At 36.6% G+C, this 18,270-nt stretch overlaps 1 protein-coding gene and 1 long non-coding RNA gene across 2 annotated transcripts; both read left to right on the plus strand.

The window, feature by feature from the left end:
• On the plus strand, nt 92-510 carry LOC107609609. The gene is made up of 2 exons (XM_016311621.1): nt 92-167; nt 260-510. The coding sequence occupies exons 1-2, from the start codon at nt 92-94 to the stop codon at nt 508-510; spliced, it is 327 nt and encodes a 108-aa protein (XP_016167107.1).
• Nucleotides 1,356-2,875, plus strand: LOC107618813. Its single transcript, XR_001615384.2, has 2 exons — nt 1,356-2,218; nt 2,678-2,875. It is a non-coding gene; the product is annotated as an uncharacterized LOC107618813 (long non-coding RNA).

Raw genomic sequence — 18,270 nt, forward strand, 5'->3', positions numbered from 1 at the left:
GAAGAGTGGAAAAAGTGTAAAAGAGGTGAATTTCATATAATTTATTGTGCTGTTCAAGAGTTAAATTGGGATAAGTTGAAAAATGTTTCTCATGGTGCAGGTATATGTGGATGGAACAACTACCATATCTACTCATGAAAGGAAAGCTAGCATTAGAGAATTCTATGGTATTTGTTCCTCTATTTTGTTGTATGATAAGTTGTTTTGCATCTTTGGGTCAGTTAATTTAGCTTATTTGTTGAGTTTTTGCATTTATCAGCGGTAATTTATCCGTCTTTGTTACAACTTCAGAAAGGGGTTACAGATTCAGAGGATAAGAAACAGAAAGCTGTTTGTATGGAGAGGTATCGAAAAAGAGACAATGAGGATCATCAACAACAATCTGATATAGACATTGAAAGAGAAGAATGTGGAATATGCATGGAAGTGAATAGTAAGATTGTGTTGCCTAACTGCATCCATGCTATGTGCCTGAAACGTTACCGTGAATATTGTTTATGTCAGCTTTAATTTTATGGAATTAGTTTTTTCTTTATTTGTTTATGTTAGCTTCAATTTTCACTGCAATATTGTTACTTTAATATGAAGATGAGATGATACAAAGGAAGATTGGTTGTGCTGTATTTCCAATTATTAAATTTTTTTCATATTCTTTTGTATTTATCAAACAGGTTCTTTACAACAACAGTCTACTAACCTAACTATAGGGATTTTCTTGAGTGGACACAAGCAGTTGAGAAAATAGAAGAAAACTTGAGAGGAGGTGCTATTTTCACCTCAGCAAGAGTTTAGAAGGCAATATGTTCCCAAGGCTGGCCTCAAAAGTTGGTAATATACTGGTTTCTTTGCCCTATTTTCTGCAGTGTCCTCTTCTCCTTCCTTGTTTTGGTATTTATCTTTTGTGTGAGATTATCCATAAAAATTTCACACTTTTTTATGAATTTAATTTGGTGTACATCATTGTATAAAAGTTTCTAAACAAATATTTAATTATGCGCTGCCACATTATAGAAGTAGTATGTGATTGATAATAATAGTGTAAAACTCTTATATTAACAAAGCATTGAAGTTAAGGTGCTTTTCTTTTGTGTGGTATATTGGTATCTAGAGTTAGACTGTTGTATTCTTAGGTTTCTGTTTTGTACTTCTCTCCTCTTGTTTTTAGCAATTAGCATAATCCTTTTACCCATTGGGAAAAAGGGGTGATTTTCTTTAGCAATTAACATATTCGCTTTCCAAAGTGTGTTCAACTAATCCCTTATACTCTCACAGCATAGAACCCTAAGCGGCACAACACACTTTCTACTTGAACAAGTTCCTCTCCGTTTAATATTCAGGACATGTCTTGTAGCTTATTTCTCCTCATTAAACCAAACTTTGTTGCTTTATTCTAATTATTTGAATGTGTTCTTGTTTGATAGTTGACTGAACAAAAATTGACAAGAAAGGAAGGTATAAGCTTTTCTTGTTTGAGGTTACTTGCTAAGATTAAAGCCTCGCTATCTTTCACTTGAAATTTCTGAAGCTTTTGATAAATTTTACCACCAATAGAAGCAGGAGGCTAATCTGATTCAATATGCTCTTATTGTCAATTATCTCTGTTTCCATCTCAATGTGTTCCTATCCTAAATAACATTGTTCATCTTTTGTTGTTTAGGAAGCTTGCAGACAAGATTGCAGCTTCTGGTTACTATGTGGTTGTTCCGGACTTCTTTTATGGTGAACCCTATGATCCTCAGAATACTAATAGACCTTTAGGAGAGTGGCTAAAAGATCATGGAATGGTTAGTTATTTTTAATGATTCAACATTATTTCTTTGTTCATAATGATTCAACATTATTTCCCCATGATCCAAACCACAAGCTGAAAATCCACCATATCCTCTCTCATCCTCTCCTCTTTCTCCAATGAAACCTCTCAGTTCCTGCTGTAATTCGATCCTCTACTGATTGGAAGAACACTAGGAAGAACAAGAAGTGCAGAAGGAGGAACACTGAAAAAAGCAGCATAACATGTCACCATAAACATGCTTCTTCTTCTTCTTCTTCTTCTTCTTCTTCTTCTTCTTCTTCTTCTTCTCAGGATGTATGGTGTGGCCCTGGAATTGGATTCGCATCAGATCATGCTTCTGCTTCTGTGGATTGTGTGGTGGCAAGGAAGAATGCTTCTTCAAGAAGGAACCTTGATGCTGTTGAGAGAGCAACACATAGGGAAGAGGTATTCTTGTTTCTCCATCATCATCTTCTACTTCAATTCTTACTGTTTTTTTTTATTTATTTAATTGATTCATTCATGTTATTTTCTCTTCAGACACTGCATTTTCATGTTCATATAATTGTTGTGAATTGAAGCCTCTTCTTTTCCTCAACTCAATGACAGTTCTTGATTGCTTAATTGATCAAAGACTTGTATAAAGTATCCAGTCACTGAATTGAATCTGAATCACTTGCTTTTAGACTTGTTCTAGTTTATTGCATTGTGTGCATTACATGTTCCAAATCTGCTATTGCTATTTGGCAGCGTCCATGATCTTTAAAAAGAACTAACCCTGAGAAATCTATGGAAGAGTTCCAAATTGTTGCAGGCAGATACTTGAAATTTAATCAAAAGTAACTGCAGTAGTAACAACTCCTTTTTGGTTCTTTTTTCTAATAATTGCCTTATTTGTTGTCTGAGTGTAGATCGGATATAGTAAGGTAGACATCCTCTGCTCAGAAAGTGGGAAGCAGCGAATAATTTTGATGGACCAAGAATCTCAAGAAGCAAGTATATTGCCATCATCACTAAAAAGCTCAAGAAAGAATGAAGCTATCCATAAATTAGGATATTGAATCTTGATGAGTCCACTAGTAGTTATTTGTCATCTAATGTATTTAGATTATATTATTGCATGGAAATAATTGCTTCTTATTATAAAGAAAGCGTTTTGTACTCACTGGTGTGTTTTTCTATTTATACCATCAATAAAATTTGTATTTATTAAAAATTCTATTTTACCTTACTGACGGATTTACAGACGGATTTTCTATCTGTAATTAGAGTATAAGATGATTTTTCAAAGTTCAAATTACAGACGGAAAATCCGTCTGTAATTACAGACGAAAAATCTGTCAGAAAATTTGTCTGTAATTACAGACAGAAAATCCGTTTGAAAATCCGTCTGTAATTACAGACAGAAAATCTGTCAGAAAATTTGTCTGTAATTACAGACAAAAAATTCGTCGGAAAGTTCGTCGCCTTTGGAAAATGGATAGAAAATTTATAGAGGGAAAATCCGTCAGTAACTGGTAAAAATCCGTTTGTAATTTTCCGACGAAAAAAATCCTTCGGTAAATAATTTCCGACGGGCTTTTAGAGAGGGACAAAATCCGTCAGTAATTTTGTCGGTAACCAAAAATCCGTCTGTAATAAAGACTAAATCTGTCTGTATTAATCCATTTTCTAGTTGTGTCTCTGAAAATATATTCTCGAATAAATAAAATATCATAAATAATTTATTATTTAATTTTGAAAAATCTGGAGTCTTACATCTCTCAAAGCTTGAAGTTGTGAGTTCCTCTATTCGCCACTCTACGAGCTCTGCTGTCCCCTTGTTGTCGTCTTCTGCCTCTCGTCGCCATCGCTTTTAGCTCTGCTCGTCTCCAGCTCCATCCCTTCTGGTGTTCAGGTATAGAGCATGACTCTGTTAATTGATTTAGTTCTTCAGAATCTCGTTGCTGATTGTTCTTCTTCAGCCTCTGTTAGTTGTTCTTTTTGTTGCTGATTCTTCTTGTTAATTGTTATGTTATTGTTGTTCCCCAATTGTTGCTTGGCCTTGTTTTCTTTTGGCTTAGCTGATGACTGAGTCTAGACACCTTGCTAGAACGTTGGGTATCTTTTATTTGCATTTCTTTTTTTTTTGTTTTATTTCTGGTTTTAGATGATCATGTGATTAGTTTCTAGCTATGTGAGTTTGTAATTCTTTTTGTTTTTTACTGGATTATTTCTATGGAATTTGCATCTGTTCTAAATTAATTTCATAAATGTCTATATGTTACGTCTTTATATTGGAATATTGATAATTGTATTTTGTATGATTTTTAAAACTAGCATTTTTTTGGTGATTTTTATTATCACTATTAGGGACAACATTTGAATTGAGATTGGGGATGCTGTTGTACAAACCTGAATATTGTTGATAGAGTACCTTATTTGCATAACATTGTTGACAGAGCACTTGAACATTATTTTTATATTATTCATTGCCCTATGTTCTTACCGATTAGTGTTATCATTCGCTATATTTTAGTTGAATTTAGGGTTTATGGAGAAATGATTATTCCTAATTATGAATGTAGGGCTAGAGGACTAATTAGTATAAAAATACTTAGACATTAGAAATAATGAAAACGAATGTGTAGTTGGAATCGAAGCTGGGTTGTTGTGGAAGGGAATCAACAATAGTTAAGTAATGTGATTAGTGAGTGATTAATATTCTAATGTTATTATTGTCCCTTTATTTTTACTAGGTAAGTTTTGATATATTTTATTATTTACAAATATATTTTGATCATCTTGAGCATCTTGATATTTTGTGGTGGTTGTTTTGGGGAGGTTTTGCCATGGATGCCTGATGAAGGGATAAATGTCGGTCTAGAATTTCTCAAAAGAATTTCGTTGTAAGCATAGTCCAAACCAACAATTTATCCACCAATCAAAGTTTAAAAAGGTTGTCACAATACAAATCAAAATAACTCGAGTATTAATCCCGGGTTGTTCTCCCTAGAAATTGCAAAGAAGTGCTCAATTATTGGCTATAAAATATTTTGGGATTTTTTGTAATAAGAGACAAGAAATGTAAATAACAAGAAAATAAATAACAATTAACCAACAAAGGAAAGAAAACTCAAATGGTAGAAAGATCTTGGCAAGGGTTAATGGTTAAGGATCTCTATCCTTGTTACCAACCACAATACGATAATTGCAAGGATCAATCCCATTTAGTCATCCTCTAATAATTGGAGGAAAGTCAAATGAGCTTCATTAATCCTAATCCATAAGTTCTAGCCATCTCACCAATTGATTTAGTGAGAGACTAGAGTCAATGGACACAAATTATCAATCACTTGGACATTAGTAACTCAAGGTCACCCAAATTACCAACCCAAGTCAAGAATACAAAAATCTACTCTATAGCTAAAAGAAACATTTCATCAAATACCTAGAGTGCAATAAAGGCAAACATCATAAAATGCAAGAATTAATAAAAGCCATAACTAACACACGTAAGAAATCAATAATAGCAACTAAGGTAAACATCAAAAGACATGAAAATATAAAATTGCATTGAAAGGAAATTGAAATTGACAAGAGAGTTCATAAACTAAATTGGCAAAATAAAGAAATTAACAAGAGAAGTTGGATAAACTAAGATACTAGAACAGTAAAAATTAAAGGAAAACTAAATTGAAGCAAGATTCAAAATTAGATCTAAGAAGAAATTAAACTAAGAACCCTAAAACCTAGAGAGAGGAGAGAGCCTCTCTCTAGAATTCTACATCTATCTAAAACTAAAACTAATGGAATGTGTGTTCTCCCTATCCTCCTTCACTCCCAGCATCTTATCTTCAATTTGGGCTTGAAACTGGGCCAAAAACCAGCTCAGAAATTGCCCCCAGCATTTTTCCTTTAGTGAGGCACGTGGCGCTTGTCACGCGTACGCGTCAACCACGCGTACGCATCGTCTAACTTTGCACAAGGTCACGCGTACGCGTCAGTCACGCATACGCATCGGTGGACAATGCTCCTGGTCACGCGCACGCGTCAGCCACGCATACGCGTCGGGACCAGCTTCTCAAATCTTTAATTCTTTATGTTTCTTCCACTTTTGGATGCTTCCTTTCCATCATTTAAGCCATTCTTACCCTATAACCCTGAAATCACATGACAAACATATCACGTCATCGAATGGTAATAAAAGAGGATTAAAAATTAGCAATTTTAAGGCCTAGGAAGCATGTTTTCATTCTTAATCACAAATTAGGAAGGATTCACAAAAACAATGCAATTTATATGAATAAGTGTGAGAATAATTGACAAAATCCATTCAATTTAATACAAAATAAACTATAAAATTGTAGTTTATCAACCTCCCCATACTTACACATTAGCATGTCCTTATGCTAAGCTGAAGGAAACTAAAAAAAGTGAAGGGGAATGGTTGATGAGCGGATATTTTATACCCTTTTGGCACAATTTTCTTAGTTTTTTAGTATATTTTGTTAAGTTTTATTATGTTTTAATAGGTTTTAGTGTAAAAATCACTTGTTGGATGCTACTTTGAGTTTTTGTGGTTTTTCTATGATTTTAGGTGATTTTGGGGTGAAAATGGCAAGTTTTGGCAGAGTCTGATTCATAGGCACAGAAAGGATAGCAGATGCTATCAGATCCTGACCTCTGTGGGTTCAAACAAGTATTTCTAGAGCTAAAGAGGTCAATTTGACGTGTTCTCAATGAAGTTGGAAAGCTAACATCTAGATCTTTCCAGCAATATATAATAGTCTATACTTTTCTTTGGAAATGATTGCCCAAACTGGGCATTGAACGCCCTACTTACCCCCTTTCTAGCGTTCAACGCCCCAAGAGGACCAAGGCCAGCGTTGAACACCCAAACCTGGTGTTCAATGCCACGAAGGGAGCACAAGACAGCATGGCCACCCCCTTAATGGGCGTTCAATGCCCATTCTTCAAGTTGGACACCAAGCTCAGCCGAAAACACTCACTAAAGTAGGCCCAAAAGTGGATTTTCGCACCATTAGTTTAGTTTATCTTATTTTTGTAAATTTTTATTGTTAGATTAGTATAAATAGAACAAGGATCACCCTTGTTTCAGTACCTTTTGACACTTTACATATTTTTCATATTATTTCTGTACATTATGAGCGGCTAAATCTCCTAGGTTAAGGATATGAGCTCTGCTCATTCCTATGGATTAATATTATTACTTTTCTACTTTAATACATGTTTGATTCCATTCTATGATACATTTTCGTTCTACATCCTTATGAATCTGGGGTGGAACTGGCATATGACCTCTCATTCTACATGAGTTCTTGCGAGTCATTGGCGGGATAGTATTGAGCTGCCGCTTGAAAATGCATCACAGATTCCAATAGAGTATTTGGGATAATTGGGATATGTGACATAAAATCTCGTTAGCCATGGGTAATTGAGGTTTCTTTGGTGCTAAGGTTAGAATCATAGAGCTTTATTTTTTGATCCGGAAGATCCGACCTTGTTTGTGGCGTTTTGAGTAGGATCATCAGAGCTTGAATTGCGTGAGCTTCACCCTCGTTCAGATCAATTGACCATTGGCGTGGCGTTTGATGTGGATCAGAGGAGATTAATGACCACTGGCCCTGGCTTTAATCACTTACAGCCTTACCATTGAGTGGATCACTCATTGTTAAAGTAGTCAGTAAGAAGTATTAATTCAGAAGAACAAGCATCTCTGAGGCCTTAACTATATTCTTATCATTGTTTCTACATCAAGTTGGTATTACTTTCGTTCTTATTTTGTTTTATGCATTTACAACAACAACCATCTTTTCTATTCGCCTGACTAAGATTTGCAAGATAACCATTGCTTGCTCAATCCGACAATCCTCGTGGGATCAACCCTCACTCACCTGAGGTATTACTTGGACGACCCGGTGCACTTGTCGGTTCAGTTGTGCGAGTTCTAATTTCGCACACCAAAGATGCAACCAACCAATTAGGCTCAAAATCTCACTAGGCTTGTGTGTTCTAGCTCTAAAACCATGTTCCAAAATTAATTCTTTCAAGCAAGTTCAACAAAAAGTTTTTTATTCAAATTAGTGAAATTCCCTAAAACAGTTTCTTAGAAAAGAAATTGGTACGCAGAATTTAACATCATACAACTGAACCAGCAAGTGCACTGGGTCATTCAAGTAATACCTGAGGTGAGTCAGGATCGATCCCACGAGGATTGTTGGCTTGGATCAAATAGTGGTTATCTTGTAAATCTTAGTTAGGCGGATAGAAAAGTTGTTTAGTTGTGATGGGTGGAAATCAGATTCCAACATGAAACTCACCGATAAGTATACTGGGTCGCATCAAGTAGTAATTACTCACATGAGTGAGGTCGATCTGGTACGCAAAATCATGATTGTTTGTTCCCTGGCTACAGTGCCAAAAACTTGGTGTGGGAAAACGTAATCTCAAGACTTCTTACACAAATTCGCGTAACTAACCAGCAAGTGCACTGGGTCATCCAAGTAATAAACCCTACGTGAGTAAGGGTCGATCCCACGGAGATTGTCGGCTTGAAGCAAGCTATGGTCATCCTTGTAAATCTCAGTTAGGCGGATTCAATTGGTTATAAGGTTTTAATAATTAAAATATAAATAAAACAGAAAATCAAATAGAAATACTTATGTAATTCATTGGTGGGAATTTCAGATAAGCTTCTGGAGATGCTTTGTTGCTTCTGAACTTCTGCTTTCCTACTGCCTTCTTCCAACCATGCGTTACCTCCTTCCATGGCAAGCTGTATGATCCTCTTGGATGAAAACAAATCCATATGCGCTGTCACCGCACGGCTAATCATCTGTCGGTTCCCACTAGCGTCAGAATAGGACCATTGTCCTTTTGCACACAGTCACTGCGTCCAACATTCGCTAGTTGGAAGCTCGTCACAGTCATCCCTTTCCAGATCCTACTCGGAATACCACAGACAAGGTTTAGACTTTTCGGATCTCAGGAATGCTGCCAATGGTTCTAGCCTATACCACGAAGGTTCTAATCTCAGATTCAAATGCTCTGTTGTCAGGAGAGACAATGTGAATCGTGATTAGGGACCCAAGAGAATATACTCCGGCTGTCGTCCAATGACTACGTTGAACATCATGTAGATCGCTTTGTGGTTGTCAGGCACGCGATCCTGGCTAAGCAAGTAACGAAGATTGGGTGATTGTCACGGGTCACCCCTTCATTCTGACTTAACTGAATTAAGTACGAGAGTATATCTTGGAGAAGAAGCAGGTGTGAATTGAATAGAAAATAGTAGTAATTGCATTAATTCATGAAGAATAGCAGAGCTCCACACCTTAATCTATGGGGTGTAGAAACTCCACCGCAGAAAATACATAAGTGAAAGGTCTGGGCATGGCCGTGAGGCCAGCCTCCATGCCAAAGATCTAAGGACTAAATGTCCAGAGATGGTCAAAAAGACTAAAACTCCATGTAAAATAAATCTCTAAAAGTAGTTTTTATACTAAGCTAGTAGCCTAGGGTTACAGAAAATGAGTAACTAAGTGGAGATTGTGCAGAAATCCACTTCTGGGGCCCACTTGGTGTGTGCTTGGGCTGAGCATTGAAGATTTTACGTGCTTCGGCTGTTCCTGGAGTTAAACGCTAGTTTTGGTGCCAGTTTGGGCGTTTAACTCCAATTCTGGTGCCAATTTGGGCGTTTTACGCCAAGATGTTTTAGGCTAACTTTGAACGCCAATTTGGGCCATCAAATCTTGAGCAAAGTATAGACTATTATATATTGCTGGAAAGGCCAGGATGTTTACTTTCCAACGCAGTTAAGAGCGCGCCAATTGGATTTCTGTAGCTCCAGAAAATCCACTTCGAGTGCAGGAAGGTCAGATTCCAACAGCATCTGCAGTCCTTTTTTAGCCTCTGAATTAGATTTTTGCTCAGATCCCTCAATTTCAGCCAGAAAATACCTGAAATCACAGAAAAACTCACAAACTCATAGTAAAGTCCAGAAATGTGATTTTTGAATAAAAACTAAGAAAAATATAATAAAAAGTAATTAAAACATACTAAAATCTATGTAAAAACAATGCCAAAAAGGGTATTAATTATCCGCTCATCACAACACCAAACTTAAATTGTTGCTTGTTTCCAAGAAACTAAAAACAAAATAGGATAAAAAGAAGAGAATATAAAATGAATTCCAAACTTATCACTGAAGATTTGCTTCAATTAGATGAGCGGGTCTTGTTGCCTTTTTGCTTCTGAACAGTTTTGGCATCTAACTTTATCCTTTGAAGTTCAGAATGATTGGCATCTATACGAACTCAGAATTCAGATAGTGTTATTGATTCTCCTAGTTCAGTATGTTGATTCTTGAACACAGCTACTTTATGAGTCTTGGCCGTGACCCTAAGCATTTTGTTTTCTAGTATTACTACCGGATACATAAATGCCACAGACACATAACTGGGTGAACCTTTTAAGATTGTGACTCAGCTTTGCTAGAGTCCCCAGTTAGAGGTGCCAAGAGCTCTTAAGCACACTCTTTTTACTTTGGACCATGACTTTAACCGCTTAGTCTCAAGCTTTTCACTTGACACCTTCACGCCACAAGCACATGGTTAGGGACAGCTTGGTTTAGCCGCTTAGGCCAGGATTTTATTCCTGTGGGCCCTCATATCCATTAATGCTCAAAGCCTTGGATCCTGTTTACCCTTGCCTTTTGGTTTAAAGGGCTATTGGCTTTTTCTACTTGCTTTTTCTTTTTCTTTCTTTTTTTTTCTTTATTTTTTTTTGCCTTTTTTTTTCTGCAAGCTTTTCACTGCTTTTTCTTTCTTCAAGAATCAATTTTATGATTTTTCAGATTATCAAATAATATTTCTCCTTTTTCATCTTTCTTTCAAGAGACAACAAATTTAACATTCATAAACAACAAATTCAAAATTATGCATTGTTCAAGCATTCATTCAGAAAATAAAAGGTATTGTCACCACATCAAAATAATTAAACTAATTTCAAGATAGAATTCGAAATCATGTACTTCTTGTTCTTTTGCAATTAAAATATTTTTCATTTTAAGAAAGGTGAAGGATTCATAGGACATTCATAGCTTTAAGACATAGACACTAGACACTAATGATCATGTAATAAAAACACAAACATAGACAAAACATAAAGCATATATTTCGAAAAACAGAAAAAAATAAGAACATGAAAATTAAAGAACGGGTCCACCTTAGTGATGGCGGCTAGTTCTTCCTCTTGAAGATCTTATGGAGTGCTTGAGCTCCTCTATGTCTCTTCCTTGTCTTTGTTGCTCCTCCCTCATGGCTCTTTGGTCTTCTCTAATTTCATGGAGGAGGAAGAAATGCTTTTGGTGCTCCATCTTTAGTTGTCCCATGTTGGAACTCAATTCTCCTAAGGAAGTGTTGAGTTGCTCCCAATAATTGTTTGGAGGAAAATGCATCGTTTGAAGAATCTCAGGGATTTCTTGATGAGAAATTTCCTCATGCTCTTGTTGAGGTCCATGAGTAGGCTCTCTTATTTGTTCCATCCTTTTCTTAGTGATGGGCTTTTGAGATGAATCTCTCCATCTGCCATGACTCGGAGGTGGAAGCAATTGTCTTCCCTTTCCTCTTTCTAAAGGTTTCTCCGGCCTTAGATGCCATTAGTTCCCACACCAAACCTAGAATGGTTGCTCGTCCTCGTGCAAAAAAGAAGAAAGAAAGGAGTAGAAGAAGAAGAAATGGAGGATATGAAGGGGGGGTGTGAATTCGGCCAAGGGGTAGTAGTGTGTATGTTGTGTGAAGATGAAGGTTGTAAGGAGGGGTATTTATAGGGTAAGGGTGTTTGGGGAAGAGGTTTTGATTGGATTGGTCAAGGGTGTTTGGGGAAAAGTGTTATGGAAAGGTATGAAGAGGAGAGAAGAAGAGGTGGGGAAGGTGGAGATCCTGTGGGGTCCACAGATCCTGAGGTGTCAAAGAATTTGAGTCCCTGCACCATTCTGGCATTCAAATGCCCATTCTGTGCCAATTCTGGCGTTTAACGCCAGCTCTGCTACCTTTCCTGGCGTTAAACGCCACTCTACTGCCTATTTCTGGCGTTAAACGCCAGCCAGATGCCCATTTTGGCGTTTAACGCCAGCCAGATGCCAGACAGCCCTTTCTGGCGTTAAACGCCCAGAGTGCTGCCCATTCTGGGTGTTAAACGCCCATTCTGCTATCCTTACTGGCGTTTAAACACCAGTAAGCCTGTCCTCCAGGGTGTTCTATTTTTGATGCTGTTTTTCATTCTATTTTTTATTTTTCATTTGTTTTTGTGACTTCACATGATCATCAGCCTAAGGAAAACATAAAATAATAATGGAAAATAAATAAATATAATTAAATAACATTGGGTTGCCTCCCAACAAGTGCTTCTTTAATGTCAATAGCTTGACAGTGAAGCTCTTAGAGAGCTTCACAAAGACTCAGAGCTTGATATTGGCCTCCTAACACCAAACTCAGAAGTTGAGTGTGGGGGTTCTGTTTGACTCTGTATTGAGAGAAGCTTTTCATGCTTCCTCTCCATGGTTACAAAAGAAGATCCTTGAGCCTTAAACACAAGATAGTCCTCATTCAATTGAAGGACTAACTCTCCTCTGTCCACATTAATCATAGCTCTTGCTGTGGCTAGGAAGGGTCTTCCAAGGATGATGGATTCATCTTCATCCTTCCCAGTGTCTAGGATTATGAAGTCAGTAGGGATGTAATAGCCTTCAACCTTCTCTAAGACATCCTCTACAAGTCCATAAGCCTGTTTTCTTGAGTTGTCTGCCATCTCTAGTGAGATTCTTGCAGCTTGTACCTCAGAGATCCCTAGTTTTTCCATTACAGAGAGTGGCATGAGATTTATTCCTGACCCCAGGTCTCACAGAGCCTTCTCAAAGGTCATGGTGCCTATGGTACAATGTATTAAGAACTTTCCAGGATCCTGTTTCTTCCGAGGTAATTTTAGTTGAACTAGATCATTCAGTTCATTGATGAGTAATGGGGGTTCATCCTCTCATGTCTTATTACCAATTAACTTGGCATTCAGCCTCATGATTGTTTCTAGATATTGAGCAACATGCTCTTCAATAATATCTTCATCCTCTTCAGAGGAAGAATACTCATCAGAGCTCATGAATGGCAACAGTAAGTTCAGTGGAATCTCTATGGTCTCTATATGAGCCTCAGATTCCTTTGGTTCCTTTTTAGGGAATTCCTTGGAGGCCATGGGACGTCCATTGAGGTCTTTCTCACTGGAAATCACTGCCTTTCCCTCCTCTATAGGTTTGGTCATGTTGGACGTGTGGATGGCCTTGCACTCTCTCTTTGGATTCTTTTCTGTATTGCTTGGGAGAGTAATGGGAGGGAGTTCAGTAACTCTTTTACTCAGCTGACCCACTTGTGCCTCCAAATTTCTAATGGAGGACCTTGCTTCAGTCATGAAACTGAGAGTGGTCTTAGATAGATTAGAGACTACAGTTGCTAAGTCAGAGTGACTCTCCTTAGAATTCTCTGTCTGTTGCTGAGAAGATGATGGAAAAGGTTTGTTATTGCCAAACCGTGTTCTCCCACCATTATTATTATTGAAGCTTTGATTAGGCTTCTGTTGATCCTTCCATGAGAGATTAGGATGATTCCTCCATGAAGGATTATAGGTGTTTCCATAGGATTCTCCCATGTAATTCACCTCTTCCATTCCAGGATTCTTAGGGTCATAGGTTTCTTCTTCAGAAGAAGCTTCCTAAGTACTGCCTGATGCAGCTTGCATTCCAGACAGACTCTGAGAAATCATATTGACTTGCTGAGTCAATATTTTATTCTGAGCCAATATTGCATTCAGAGTATCAATCTCAAGAACTCCCTTCTTCTGAGTTGTCCCATTATTCACAGGATTCCTTTCAGAAGTGTACATGAACTGGTTATTTGCAACCATTTCAATGAGTTCCTGGGCTTCTGCAGGCGTCTTCTTCAGATGAAGAGATCCTCCAGCAGAGTGGTCCAATGACATCTTGGACAATTCAGACAGACCATCATAGAATATACATGTGATGCTCCATTCTGAAAACATGTCAGAAGGACACCTTCTGATCAATTGCTTGTATTTTTCCCAAGCTTCATAGAGGGATTCACCTTCCTTCTATCTAAAGGTTTGGACTTCCACTCTAAGCTTGCTCAATTTTTTGAGGTGGAAAGAATTTGGCCAAGAAAGCGTTGACCAGCTTTTCCCAAGAGTTCAGGCTATCTTTAGGTTATGAGTCCAACCATGTCCTAGCTCTGTCTCTTACAGCAAAGGGAAAAAGCATAAGTCTGTAGACCTCAGGATTGACCTCATTGGTCTTAACAGTGTCACAGATTTGCAAGAATTCAGCTAAGAACTGATGAGGATCTTCCAATGGAAGTCCATGAAACTTACAATTCTGCTGCATCAGAGAAACTAATTGAGGCTTAAGCTCAAAGTTGTTTGCTCCAATTGCAGGAATTGAGATGCTCCTTCCACAGAAGTCGGAAGAGGGTGAAATAAAGTCACCAAGCATCTTCCTTGCATCTCCACCATTGTTATTGGGTTCGGCCATCTTTTCTTCTTTTTTGAAAAATTCTGTCAGGTCCTATCCAGAGTATTGTGCTTTAGCTTCTCTTAGCTTCCTCTTTAGAGTCCTTTCAGGTTCTAGATCAGCTTCAACAAGAATGTTCTTATCCTTGCTCCTGCTCAAATGAAAAATAAGAGAACAGAAAAGAATAGGAATCCTCTATGTCACAGTATAGAGATTCCTTTATGTGAGTAGAAGAATAGAAGAGTAGAATGAAGAAGAGAGAAGATGAAGAATTCGAACACAGAGAGGGAGAGAGGGTTCGAATTATAAGAAGAAGAGAATAGTTAGTAAATAAATAAATAAATAGAAAGAGATGAGAGAGAGAGAGAGAATTCAAATTTTAAATTAAAATAAAAGGAAAATATTTTTGTTTTTATTTTAATTATTGGTTAGTATTCGAAAATTAAGGGAAGAAATAAAATAAAACTTGAAAACTAAATAAATTAATTAATTAAAAAGATTTTTGAAAAAGTGGTTAGTGATTTTTAAAAATTGGAGAAAGAAAAGTAGTTAGGTGGTTTTGAAAAAGATTGAAATGGTAAACTTTTAAAATCAAACAAAAAGTCAAGTAGTCAATTGAAAAAGATTTGAAAATCAATTTTGAAAAGATAAGAAGTTAGAAAAGCTTTTGAAATTGATTTTGAAAAATAAAATTGATTACTTGACTAATAAGAAACCAAAAGATATGATTCTAGAATTCAAAGATTGATCCTTTCTTAATAGGCAAGTAACAACTTGAAATTTTTGAATCAAAATATTAAATGTTAGTAATAAATTCAAAAATATGAACTCAAAATAAGAAAAAGATTTTAAAAATCAAATTTTTAGAATTTTCAAAAATAGAATAAAAAATGAAAAAGATTTGATTTTTGAAAAAGAATTGAATAAGACAGAAATTTTAAATTGAAATTTTGACTTGACTACCAAGAAACAACTAAATTTTAAAACTCTTTGACTGAATCAATTCAAAATTTCGAAATTTATGAGCAAAATAAAGGGAAAGATATTTTTTTTATTTTTGAAATTAATGAGGAAAGAGAAAAACATCAAACAGACATAAGACATAAGAAATTAAAATCAAAACAACTAATGCATGCAAGAGCACTTTGAATGTCAAGATGAACACCAATAACACTTTGAAGATCATGATGAACACCAAGAATATGTTTTTGAAAATTTTTAAGAAAAGAAAAATATGCAAGACACCAAACATAAAAATTTTTAATCTATAGGCACTAATAATTCAAGAATGCATATTAAAAACAAGAAAAGACGCAAAACAAGAAAATGCAAAGATCAAACAAAGACAATCATCAAGAACAACTTGAAGATCAATGAAGAACACATGCATGAATTTTTCAAAAATTTAAAGAAAGATTAAAAAGATGCAATTGACACCAAACTTAAAATTTGACACAAGACTCAAACAAGAAAAACAAAATTTTTGGTTTTTATGATTTTATTAATTTTTTTTGGATTTTTTGAAAATTAATCAGGAAAAAAAAATAAAGAAATTCAAAATTTTTAATAAGAATTCTAGGAATCATGCAATGTTAGTCTAAAGCTTCGGTCCAAAAATTTAGACATGGCCAACGGCCAGCCAAGCTTTATGTGAAAGCTTCGGTCCAAAAGATTAGACATGGCCAATGGCCAGCCAAGCCTCAGCAGAGCATTACATACAACAGCCAAATTGATGGGAATCAAAAAGCTCCTACAATGATAAGTGGAAGCCTCGGTCCAAAAAAATTTAGACATGGCTTGACAGCCAGCCAGGCTTCAACAGATCATGATGAAACTCTAGAATTCATTCGTAAAAATTCTGAAGAACAAATATATTTATATTATTTTTTTGAAGTATTTTTTGAAAATAAAATTAAAAATAGAATGCTTAAACATAAAATAAAATTACCTAATCTGAGCAACAAGATGAACCGTCAGTTGTCCAAACTCGAACAATCCCCGACAACGGCGCCAAAAACTTGGTACGCAAAATCGTGATTGTTTGTTCCCTGGCTACAGTGCCAAAAACTTGGTGTGGGAAAACGTAATCTCAAGACTTCTTACATAAATTCGCGTAACTAACCAGCAAGTGCACTGGGTCATCCAAGTAATAAACCTTACGTGAGTAAGGGTCGATCCCACGGAGATTGTCGGCTTGAAGCAAGTTTTGGTCATCCTTGTAAATCTCAGTCAGGCGGATTCAATTGGTTATAAGGTTTTAATAATTAAAATATAAATAAAATATAAAATCAAATAGAAATACTTATGTAATTCATTGGTGGGAATTTCAGATAAGCTTCTGGAGATGCTTTGTTGCTTCTGAACTTCTGCTTTCCTACTGCCTTCTTCCAACCATGCGTTACCTCCTTCCATGGCAAGCTGTATGATCCTCTTGGATGAAAAAAAATCCATATGCGCTGTCACCGCACGGCTAATCATTTTTCGGTTCCCGCTAGCGTCGGAATAGGATCATTGTCCTTTTGCACATTGTCACTGCGTCCAACATTCGCTAGTTGGAAGCTCGTCACAGTCATCCCTTCCCAGATCCTACTCGGAATACCACAGACAAGGTTTAGACTTTTCGGATCTCAGGAATGCTGCCAATGGTTCTAGCCTATACCACGAAGGTTCTAATCTCAGATTCAAATGCTCTGTTGTCAGGAGAGACAATGTGAATCGTGATTAGGGACCCAAGAGAATATACTCCGGCTGTCGTCCAATGACTACGTTGAACATCATGTAGATCGCTTTGTTGTTGTCAGGCACGCGATCCTGGCTAAGCGAGTAACGAAGATTGGGTGATTGTCACGGGTCACCCTTTCATTCTGACTTAACTAAATTAAGTATGAGAGTATATCTTGGAGAAGAAGCAGGTGTGAATTGAATAGAAAACAGTAGTAATTGCATTAATTCATGAAGAACAGCAGAGCTCCACACCTTAATCTATGGGGTGTAGAAACTCAACCGTAGAAAATACATAAGTGAAAGGTCTGGGCATGGCCGTGAGGCTAGCCTCCATGCCAAAGGTCTAAGGACTAAACGTCCAGAGATGGTCAAAAAGACTATAAGTCCGTGTAAAATAAATCTCTAAAAGTAGTTCTTATACTAAGCTAGTAGCCTAGGGTTACAGAAAATGAGTAACTAAGTGCAGATAGTGCAGAAATCCACTTCTGGGGCCCACTTGGTGTGTGCTTGGGCTAAACATTGAAGCTTTTTCGTGCTTAGTCTGTTCCTGGAGTTAAACGCCAGCTTTGGTGCTAGTTTGGGCGTTTAACTCCAATTCTGGTGCCAGTTTGGGCGTTTTACGCCAAGATGTTTTAGGCTGATTTTGAACGCCAATTTGGGCCATTAAATATCAGGCAAAGTAGGGACTATTATATATTTCTGAAAAGCTCAGGATGTCTACTTTCCAACGTAATTAAGAGCGCGCCAATTGGGCTTCTGTAACTCCAGAAAATTTACTTCGAGTACATCTGAATCATATTTTTGCTTAGGTCCCTCAATTTCAGCCAGAAAATACCTGAAATCACAAAAAAACACACAAAATCATCGTAAAGTCCAGAAATGTGATTTTTGAATAAAAACTAATAAAAATATAATAAAAATTAATTAAAACATACTAAAAACTATGTAAAAACAATGCCTAAAAGGGTATAAATTATCCGCTCATCACGATCCCACAGGGATTGATGGATTGAGCAATTTTAGTTAGGTGATGAATTTAGTTAAGCAAATAGTTGATGATTTGAGTGAATTGTGATGAACAGAAGCTAAATTGCATGAAAAAAAATGGAGAAGGGAAGTTGACAGAATCTAAAGCGCAGAAGAGTAAATTGCTTGAAACTTAAAGTGCAAGTAATGTAAATGACTGAAACTTAGATTGCAA

This window comes from Arachis ipaensis, chromosome B01 (genome assembly GCF_000816755.2).
Source record: "Arachis ipaensis cultivar K30076 chromosome B01, Araip1.1, whole genome shotgun sequence".
NCBI classification, from domain to species: Eukaryota; Viridiplantae; Streptophyta; class Magnoliopsida; order Fabales; family Fabaceae; genus Arachis; species Arachis ipaensis.